This window comes from Octodon degus, unplaced genomic scaffold, assembly GCF_000260255.1.
Source record: "Octodon degus isolate 3935 unplaced genomic scaffold, OctDeg1.0 scaffold00038, whole genome shotgun sequence".
NCBI classification, from domain to species: Eukaryota; Metazoa; Chordata; class Mammalia; order Rodentia; family Octodontidae; genus Octodon; species Octodon degus.
This window is the reverse complement of record NW_004524614.1, coordinates 5515658-5526546: the sequence shown is the minus strand read 5'-3', so window position 1 is coordinate 5526546 and position 10889 is coordinate 5515658. Positions and strand designations below refer to the sequence as shown.

The 10889-nt window shown below is 39.4% G+C and overlaps 1 protein-coding gene across 3 annotated transcripts in view; it reads left to right on the top strand.

The window, feature by feature from the left end:
• The window catches only part of Flt1 (fms related tyrosine kinase 1), a 199401-nt gene that overhangs the window by 94786 nt on the left and 93726 nt on the right, over positions 1–10889 (top strand). For 2 of the 3 annotated variants that reach the window (XM_023715112.1, XM_023715111.1), the window contains 2 exons: positions 1449–1757; positions 6592–6738. In XM_023715112.1, coding sequence (XP_023570880.1) covers positions 1449–1757; positions 6592–6738 — 456 coding nt within the window. Of the gene's footprint in view, positions 1–1448; positions 1758–1920; positions 5827–6591; positions 6739–10889 lie in introns of those variants that run through there. The other variant, XM_023715114.1, reaches the window with a different exon arrangement.

Below are 10889 nucleotides of genomic sequence, written 5' to 3'. Positions count from 1 at the left end.
TATATATATATTTTGCAATTTTGGGAAACGGACAACTCTTCTTAATTAGCTGCCTGTGTTTTCAGAGGAAATTTTTGCTTTTTTTGGAGGAATGGTACTAGGGACCGATCCCAAAAATCTTCACAGTGAGCTACCTCCTCAGCCCTCTAATTTTTTTTCTTTTTTTTTAACTTTTGAGAAAGGGTCTTACTAAGTCACTTAGTTGCCCAGACTGGGCTCAAATGCGCTTCATCCTGCCTCAGTCTCCCAGAGTGTGGCGACTACCTGTATGAGCACAACGGCCTGCCCATTTGTTGTCTTATATCTAAGTAGAATAATCACCATAACAGGTAGGCTGAACAAGTAACCTGGGTCCTCTGGCCTCTTATGCCAGCGAAAAGCAGGGGCCCACTCTAGCCTCAACCAAGGGCCTGTGGAGCAGCTGCTGCTTGGCAGGACAGGGTAGCACTAAAATGGTGCTGACCAGTGTGAACCTCCAACTTCCCACACTTACTTGTAGGCTGTCTTGGACATGTCTGCCCTTGCATACATGTACACGTGGATTGTTTTTTAGTACAGACCGTTCTTATTTCAATTCATTATTTTGTTCAAGTCAAATGTCCATTTACCAAGAGGAGGCCCATATGTGAAAAGCAACTGGGAAACAAGGTGGAAAAAAAACTTTTCCATTGAGAAGAGAAACTCTGGGAAAATACTGAAAGAGTACATTAAAAAATCACTCGCCTGTTGTTGGGTGTGGTGACACATACCTGTAATCCCAGCACTTGAGGGAGGCCAAGGCAAGATGATCTCTGTGAGTTTGGATACATACTGAATTCAAGGCCAGCCTGAATTGCATAGCAAAACCCTGTCTCAAAAAGAGAAAAATAGACACAGCGGCCAGGGTTCAATCCCTGGCCTGCCACACAGGCCCCATCCCTGGGGGCGCGCTGAGATGGCGAATTAAGACTGGGCGTGGTGGCATGCAACTGAACCCCAGCTTGTGGGAGACTGAACACAGGCTGATTACTATGATTCTGATCTATGTAGTGAGATCGTGTAAACGCGGTAGACCCTTAGTAAAATACACACACAAAGAAAAGAAAAATAAAACCACAACCACAACAAAAAACCCCAAGTAACTCCCATTTTTCATTTCTCATCACACTTTTTTAGGGGTGGGGAGTAGCCTGGGTCTCACTGCGTAGCCCAGGCCGGCCTCACACTCACAACAATCCTACCGCCTCAGAATCCTGAGTGCTGGGATTACAGGCGTGCATTCCCACCCCTGGCTCTTCACCCACTTCTGATGGGATCAGCATGCTGGATCCTCTCTTATGCTTCATCAGTTCCTCTAAAACAAAAAGATGAATGCCCTGCTTAATGCCGGTGCTAAGGGAATTTGCATCCGGATCTCTTACGGTCTCACTACAAGACTTATACTGAAGCTCTTCATTCTTATTTTGCAGATGTGCCAAATGGGTTTCGTGTTAACTTGGAGAAAATGCCTGCCGAAGGAGAGGACCTGAAACTGTCTTGCACAGTTAACAAATTCTTATACAGAGACATTACTTGGATTTTGCTACGGACAGTTAATAACAAAACAATATATCACAGTATCAGGAAGCAAAAAATGGCCGTCACTGGCAAGCACTCCACCACTCTGAACCTTATCATCAAGAATGTATCTCTGGAAGATTCGGGCACCTATGCCTGCAGAGCCAGGAATGTATACACAGGGGAAGAAAGGCTTCAGAAGACAGAAGTTACAATTAGAGGTGAGCACTGCAACAAAAAGGCTGTTTTCTCTCGGATTTCCAAATTTAAAAGATCAAGGAATGATTGTACCACAAAACGTAATGTAAAACATTAAAGGACTCATTAAAAAGTAGCAGTTGTCTCCTATCACCTTGATTTATTGTCACTGTTGCTGACTTTCAGGCTCAGAGGAGATGCTCCTCCCAAAGTGAGTTCGGAGATGCTAGGAGTAATAATGAGACGCCCCAGTGCCTGCTTGGGGCTCCCCGTTCAGGCGGGGGCTTCTGCTCCCCAGGGCGCCATGGTGCAAGTCTGGATTTGGAGGATCCCTGCACTGCCTTCTCTGTGTTTTGCTCTTGCTGTCTTCTCCTGCCTGATAAACAGCAACTTGGGACTGATCCTTTTCTTTGATGCCAACCTCTTTTTATTTTTAAATTGTGAAGCTGCACAAACTGAATAATTTAAATAAAGGCTCGTTTCTGCCAAAGATGGACACGAATAAGTTAATTTTCTAGCTCAGAATGAGTACAGTTGAATTTGAGACTCTGTTGGACTTCTGCCTGGTTTTATGTTGTACAATTTCATCTGCTCTTGATTTGTAAATAGCACCTGGATAGCAAGTAATAATGCTTATTTATTTGAAAATGCCTCCTTTTTTTTTTTTTTTTTAACATGAAGCATACTGATCTTAAACTGGAGTTTCTAAAATGGGCCCCAGGGGTGCAAGATTGTTGGTGTAATTTAAAAAGAACAAAGCTCTGTCTCTATGTGAATTATAAAAGCTCACACAAACCAACGCCACCTTCCTCTCTTGTCTAATTCTGGGTAGCTCTGTCATTAGCTGCTAAGTCCGGCAGCTCTCCACTCTCTTCCTCACTGCCCTTACTGGCCCAGATGGCCACGGATAGCACCTAAAAGTGCATCATACCTTTATTTTTACATCTGTATCCCCTGGTTAATTTTCAAAAGAAATTTATCATGTTAAAATGATGGCTCTTAGAGGTGGTCCATAATCACTTTGTCAAGGAAATAAAGGTTACTGTGATTAGATGTCTAATGCATTTTTCTAAATGTAAATTGAAAATATGTCTTTAAAAAGTCCTCTTTACTCCTATGCAAATATTAATAGGATTTTTATGGGGAATAGGAAATGGTAAAACTAGAAGAATGAAAGTCACTTAAAAATATATGTCACTTTTTTTAAATCAAGAGAGTCTAATCTCTTTGGTTTAAGGTTGAGTTTAAGAGGAAAGTGACTTTTTCATCAATTTAATAAGCATTGTTTTCTTTTCATTTATGACTGATCATTAAAAGTGACTTGAGTGGAATATAGGGGGAGAAAAGTTATTATTAATGACCAAAATAACCATGGCTGAGAAGCACAGTGGCTGGGCAGCTCAATAGCAGGTGACAGTATGGTGACTTTTTAAGCTTGGGAACACACCAGCCTGTTTCCTCCTCTAGGTAGCAGACTCTGTCCCAAGGCTAAACTTGTCTTTCACATGGGAATTGCTTTTGTCAAGTGTGAAAGAGTAAACAATAGCATTTCCCCAGAATGCCAGTTTTATGGAGCCCCAAATGCTCAGAAAACAATTGACAACCTGGAAGTTGTCAGCCCAAAGGAAAGAATAATCAATTGTATCTTGAAATTTTACCTATGGCTCCTTGGCCTGGCCTCTTTGTTCTTTATAAGTTAGAGTGTTCCTTCAGGAAACAGTGCTTCGGTGCCACAGAGCTCGGAGGCCTTGGATTTTACAAAAGCTAAGAAACCAAATGGAATGATTTGGAAGTTTCTTATGAAAAAAAAAAAAGATGCATTGGACATGTAGAGCCTACTGTTTCCTTCCCCTTGTTGCAATTTTTCTGGGGGAAAGGTATTAGTATTTTTAAGAATTGTTCAGAGTAATTGTTTATTATGTAATTAACTCTTTCAGAAGGTTTTTTTTAAAGAAACTATTGTGTGAGTTTTGCTTCTTATTAGAGATTCTTTGTGGTATGAAGTGAGGTGAGAATAAACAAGAAGAGAGGAGAAGAAACAGAACGAAACAGGCTACAGTAAAGAATAATTGAAGCAGGGGTGTGTGGCTGGTTCCTCAACCCCTACTCCAGATAAAGAAAATGAGCTGTGTATTTATGGGACTTAGAAGATCTCTGAGGCCAAAATGCTAGAAAGGAAAACAAGAACTTGGTGGGCAGCTATCTTTGGCTACTTAGAACCAGTAGAAATATTCCATTAATTCTGATTTTCTGAAGGGAGCATATAACCACTGGAAATATTCCATTAATTCTGAAGGGATCAGCTATGCTTATTAAATTTAGGGAGCAGGTGTCTACTTCCATCAGTATGTATGGGTTCAACATACTGTTCTTACTTAAAATGTCAAAATAGATTATTTCAATGTAGAAAGTAACAAAATATAAGAATTCATTAAGAAGTTAAGCAATTGAAATGTACACAAAAACAAGACACTTAACATAGAAGAACATTTGTCAAAAATAAATCCTAATACTGAAAATTTCAGAAAGTTTATATGAACTCTGTATTTGAGAGTTCCATGTTTGTTCTGCAGCTTTTTTTTTTTTTTTTTTTTTTCTGCTGCTTGTCTGAAGTCTCTGTAGTACAAATAGGGCCTCTGGGAGTTCTTTATGATATTTATGTTAAAATAAAATGTTCTTTTCTACATAAGCATTGTTTTCTGAACACCTGTCAGGGAAGTCCAAATCCTGTCTATGTTGATGTTTTGGATTATAGATATGAAAATAATTTGAGTGTTGGGGGTCCCTCTATTCAACTTCCTTTCTATAAGGACTATGTGATAGTAGATTTTTATCATATTTAATACACTGAAAACAGTAAAATGTGCTAGAAGAGGCTCTTGAGAATGTAACTGAGTGAGCTGGCTCTAAGTGCTAAATAAGATGCCGTAGTTGGCTTGCCACTGCTAGAGACACAGAACAGTGCTAGGATGCTGTTCTTCATCATCTTGTCATGTTGCGCTGATATACTTGGGGGCTTTACAGCCTTAAAACATCAAAATTCTAATGAGCCAGTGAGAACAAGCTATGAACTGAAGGCTTATGGGGCTGTATTTTCAATTAGGAAAAGCTGTATGATAGGTTGCAGAGAATGCCAAACAGAAACCTGGGAAGGGCCTGCCTGCAGGGGACGGTAGGACAGGACAGAGATTCCAAATGCGGCAGGGGGGGGGGGTCATTGCTGTCATTTAATCCACACTATGTTTGAAGAAGATTTTATACATCAAAGCCCTCCTTTCATACTTTTGCCTTTAGATTTCATTTTATATAAGATGAGAAGCTAATAATCAACTATGGAAATCAAAATTTACTGAGAAATCTCTTGATTGTAATCCTGCCACATTATACTCCTTCAACATATTATAAAAATTATATGATAACATATTTTTTTTTAACCTGGGATATCTAAATGGCTTTAATGAATGCTAATCCTGAGAGTTTTCCTGCAGAAATAGAGAAAGGTTTGGGGACTCAGCAGAATCCTAGAGGAACATGGAGTCAAAGCCACTGCACTGAGTCCTCTTCTGTGGCATTGTAACCACTCCTAAGCTGCTTTCACAGTGCTAAGACACTGAGCTGAGGAAATAAAACATGGCCAGAGAAAGCTCGAATTGTATAAATGAAACTGGTGGTGCAGAGTGTGTGAGTTTTGCCAAGACTTTTGATTTCTGTTTCAGGATTTGTAACAAGAAGGAAAGGGGATGATTTGGGAGAGTTAAAAGATATTAGGAGTCACTTTTATTCTTTTCCATTGGAAGCCTGAGCTACCCATCCAGTGCCCACCTAACTAGAATGTATACACATCAGCAGGACTGACTGACTACTTCATTAAATAGAAACACTGTGCTCGTTTGGGGGCTGTGGGGGTACTGCTGTTCCTATGTGAGATTTTATTGTTGTAATGTATTGCATCTTAATGTATGAAATTCATTTTGTTGTACTATATTGGTTGGCATTTTATTGGAATAAATTGTATTGTATTATATATTTGTATGTTTTAAGAGAAAATAATATAAAATACAATATTTGTACTATTATATAGTGCAAAACCTATAAATCCATGCCTCTGCCTCTTGAATTAATCCCTTGGTTGCTTGCACTGGGGAAGGGTTTGGAGGAAGGGAACAATCAATAAAGCTTTCAAAATTCAAGAATTCTTCTGTTTGGTCTGCTGCCTTACAATTTAGGTTACAGCGTGATATAGATGCACCCTCACTGACATGGATAAATGCAGGAGAAATCCCGCTGGGAATGTGACTCGGTGGTAGAGTAAGCACTTGCTTAGCACGTGCAAGTCTGATCCCAGTCCTGAAAAAAAAAAAAAAAAAGAAAGAGAAAGAAATGAAACCTCATAAGATTTTATTAGCCCATCACTGCACAATATGTTAACACAAACATTCGTTTCAAGCCTATATAATTTATAGCTCCCAGAATATAAAACAAAATCTTTGTCTTTCATAAAAGCTTTTCTCAAGAAAGAAAGAAATGAAAAGAAAGGAAGGGGAAGGGAAAGAGAATAGGAAAAGGAAAAGACAGGACAGGATACTACTAGGCCAAGTAAAAACCTTTGTACTAAAATGTGAAAGTGTAGAATCTTCTCCCTGACCTCTCTGCATTCTAGCACATTTCACTTTATTGCAGCATCATTAAAGAGGAAGCAGTAGGGTAGCTACTGAAGTGTAAGTTGGGGACCAAAATGCAAATCAAGCCATTGGTGACATTTTGCTATATATATATATATATATTTAAAATGTTGACATGCGTATACAAGGACACAAAGTTGATGAGTAACCACAGCTCACTCTCTCTCTTCACCAGGTCAGGAAGCACCACACCTCCTGCAGAACCTCAGTGATCACACGGTGGCCATCAGCGGCTCCACCACATTAGACTGTCACGCTGGTGGTGTCCCGGAACCCCAGATTACTTGGTTTAAAAACCACCATGAAATACAGCAAGAACCTGGTAAGAGATGGTCTCCCTTGCTTTTATTTCTACTCTTCATCCTTCCTTATTTCCTCCCCGCTTAACTCCCCTATCACCTGCTTCCCTTACATCTAGACCCATTTGCTGATAGAGCTGCAAAATTGGGCCGTATCTCCTGCTTACATAAACCTCCCATGAGTAATATGTGGGCCTAGTTTTATATGTCCCGTATCTCTAACCCTTACAAAAGATCAAAAGATCCTTAAATAATTTAATCAACTGATAGTAGTGCATTGGGAAAGAAATGAGAAAAAGCACTTAAAATGGTTCAGTTTACCCTGACAGCTGGGCAAGTGTGGATGAATAACCTGGTTTCGGTATTATAGACCATTGAACACTTGGCATGCATGAAGTTAAGAGCAGATTTATAATCTTTTTAATTCACCAAATCAATTTTAATGATTTGGAAAGAAGACCTTTATTTTTTTTATTTTTATTTTTTTAAGAAAATGTTTAAATGATATTTTGTTCTGCTAGAAAAATTGGTAAGCTAATTGTTGTGTAGCTTTTTTTCAATAATAAACGTTCCTACTTCAACTAGACTTAAACCAACAAGTATAGACACAATCTGTTACCTGCCTCATAATACTATGGTTAAATAAAATTAAACTAAAATTACTATGTTTTTGAGTATTTATATTAAAAGTAAAATTGCCACTTGCCTAGGATGCATAAGACTCTAGGTTCAATTCCCAGCACCACTAACAATAATAATAATATAATAATGGCAGTTCTATGTGTTTGCAATATTCCAGCAGCCTAAATCAAGTAAGCATCACTATGAAGTGGCCCATAAATGTGAGTCCTTTCCTCATTCATTTGAAACCTCCATTTGAGTCTGATGCACAGGAAGAGGTTGTGTTACAGCAACTCCAAATTTTAAGGTACTGACAATGTCTTAGAGAGACCCTACATGCTGCAGATCCAACACTGGTTACATTGTATCATTTTTTTTTATAAAGTAGCCCCTCATACAGATGTCATTCACTAAATCATCCAAAGAAACAAGTGACGATCTTTCTTTTGCCTGCCTCATTTAACCACCAGACTGAGCAGGTCATGTCTACTAAATGTTTATCAAATCCATCCTTTCCACCAAGTTCCTATCCTCTTGGCTTAAGGATTCATTATCCTTTGAATGTCAGTAGACACCTCCCAATTTACCTCCTTGCCTCTCTTTCCTCTTAGTCTCTGTTTGCTCCGCAGCTGTAGAAGGTGCCTCTGTGAGTGGATCACTTCCCCAGTTATATCTCCTGCTGGTTGTCGAGCATACTGCCCAATAAAGTTCAAGCATCTACAAAGAAAAACCTCAACAACTAGTCTGCTTGCTACTATACTACGCTTGGCCTTCCTGCCTAGGACTTTCTAATGGAGCAATGCCAATCCCTTATTGATCATTATACACACCATGCTGCTTCAATCCTGTATATTCTTTTTGTTCTTCTATCTCTGTCTGCCTGGAGCACCTTCCCTTTGTCTGATGCCCACCCATCCCCTGAGACCAGATTTAGAGTCCTTCCTCCAGAAGGCTTTCTTAACTGCCACCTAGAGGAGGCAATTCCTCCATGAGTCTTTATTACTTATGCCTCCACTTCCCTCTTACTGAGTTTTTCTTTCTTTATAATAATCAGTTATATGTGTATCATCCATGCATATTTGCTGCTCTCACTGTATTTTTAAAGATAACCCAGGGGCTGGGGAGATAGCTCAGTAGGATAAACGCTTGCCTGGCAAGTGCAAGAGCCTGAGTTCAATCGCCAGTTCCACCAAAATAAATAAAATAAATAAATAAATAATAAAGATAATTCATTAATAATAATTCTAATCCATATGGTAGACAGTATGTCTTATTTGTCAGCTTACATGCATCTTTTCTTGATAGCCTCAGAACCTAGCTTAGTGCTTGGTAATCACGCAATGGTTCACAAATGAATGGTTTTCAGAAAACCATTGTCTGTCCATGGCAAGTTCATATGGTAGCGTATGTTCCTTAACCTGGGAATTCCATATCATAGAATTTTTTACTTATTATTTGTTAAAGAATATAAAATAGTAAAAAAAAAGCATTAGAAATGATATAAAATTTCATTAAGCAGAGTAATAGGAATCCAACAATGGCTGCTGTATTGCATGATGCTATCTTCGAGTTAATTGTTTATCAGATATAAATCTGCAAAATTGGTTAAAAAGTAATAACAAAAATGTTATAAGAAATTAAAAAGAAAAAAATGTAAGCCTTAATTGCTCCTTTCAAAAGACCAGCAGAAATCACAGTACAATTATCCAAGCTATCCTGCTATATTATAGAATTTTTAAAGCCAAAGAGACCATTAGTCCAACTTGGACCATGGAAAATTTGCTAAAAGAGGTAACATGCTTTGCCCATGTTACACACTACAAATATGCACCAATCAAAAACTACCAATATGGGTACTTCCATGGAACATGAGCGCCTTTGAAGTGTGCTACCAGAATACAAGGATGAGTGAGCACACGCCGGCTCTTGAGAGTCTGTGCAATGATGTGGGTGGCCTCCTTCCCGTAGGGCTTCAGCGTGCACACCGGTGTACTGAAGACCCTCCTGTGCTCAGAATCCTGGCACGCTGGTTTTAATTCTGTACTCCCCAAACTAACTTGATTACAAAATAACATTTTATAATGCATTAATGTAAGATCTTGACTGGTTCTTTGAAAGAAGTAATTTCTCCTCAGTTCAGTTTCATACTCTTGATGTGCATTAAGAATGAAGTAAAACTGATTTTTGAAAGCTCATTACTATCATGGAACTGGAGAAAAGACCACAAGGAAATGTGTCCAGGAAGTCACTGCAAATGAAACAAGATCATGGGGTGCCCAGGAGATCAGTACCTGAGGCCCAGTGCTCCCCGCACAGCTCAGGGAAGAATTTGGGCACTTGCTGGGCCTACTCTCTCAGCCCTATTTCTTTATTTTAAAACTGTGGCAATGCTGACTGTACAGGCTGCGGTGAAGTTGAGTGAGTTAATATAACTCAGCTGGCGCATGGTGTTGGCTTGGTAGATGCCACTTTCTGGAATTGGCCTCTGAATTGCCAGCAGCCCCTGGGAGGTGTGGAGAGTTAGCAAATCATCCCAAATGTTAATCCTAAAACAGAGAAGAAAGACAGCTATCCTTAAAGACTACCTAAAAAAGGTTTTTAATTCTTATGCAAAACTTGTATATCACTCTAATATGCTACTATTAGCACGTATTAGGCTCAGCAATTCTAAGTTTTAAAGTTATCTCTTTTTATTTACTCTTTAAAACTACTGTAGCCTTTTTGAAAGGAAGGTCTTAATTTCTTGTAAATACTCTTACATGTATGCATCTTCTGTAAAGTTTCATGATTTTCCTATGTCAGGCAAAAAATGCAGCAGCCAATACCTTATGGCCCATGACAACAACCCTTATATGCATATAGATGGATATCTTCCAAAATGCCAACACTTTCATGATTATTTCTTTTCACAAACCCATCAATAACAATTATCAGTAACCAACGTGATAATTTCAGACTCACTAGTGTTCCAAACTAAAAAGAAAGAACACATTGAGGATAAGGTGTATATCCCAAGGAGCCCAAAAGGCTACAGTTGCAGCTCAAAGAGGATTTCTACTCCAAGAGGTTTTTGGAGGCCTGGATCACTGGTAAAATCAAGTGTAATACCATTGTTATTTGTTACATTATAATTCATTCTTATTCCAAAGAAAATGTGAGGGAGGAAGCAGCTTACACAAGCAAGTTCACATTCTGGAGGCCATAAAATGCTTGCTCAAAGATCTAAGGCATCTGGAGCCTTTTCCTCCCTCATTTCCTCTCAGGAGAAATTTTACAGAGGGGCACAGCCTTTCTCCAGGAGAAAAGCAGAAGAAAGTGTCAGGAAAGCTAAGTAGTACCTAAGTCCTTGGGCCAGAGGGCATAAAGCAAGAACCAAAGGGAACTTCAGCAGGCATGCCATGCCGGGAAAGCTTGTGCAGGAGCCAGAAAGACAATTCCTGTCAAGGTGACCTGCATGGGAAGAGAAGGCACTTCATGAGCCCCACTGCTCCCCGTCACCTGGCTCCCCAGGGCTGCCCCTCAACCTGAGTACTGCCACCACTCCCACCCCGGG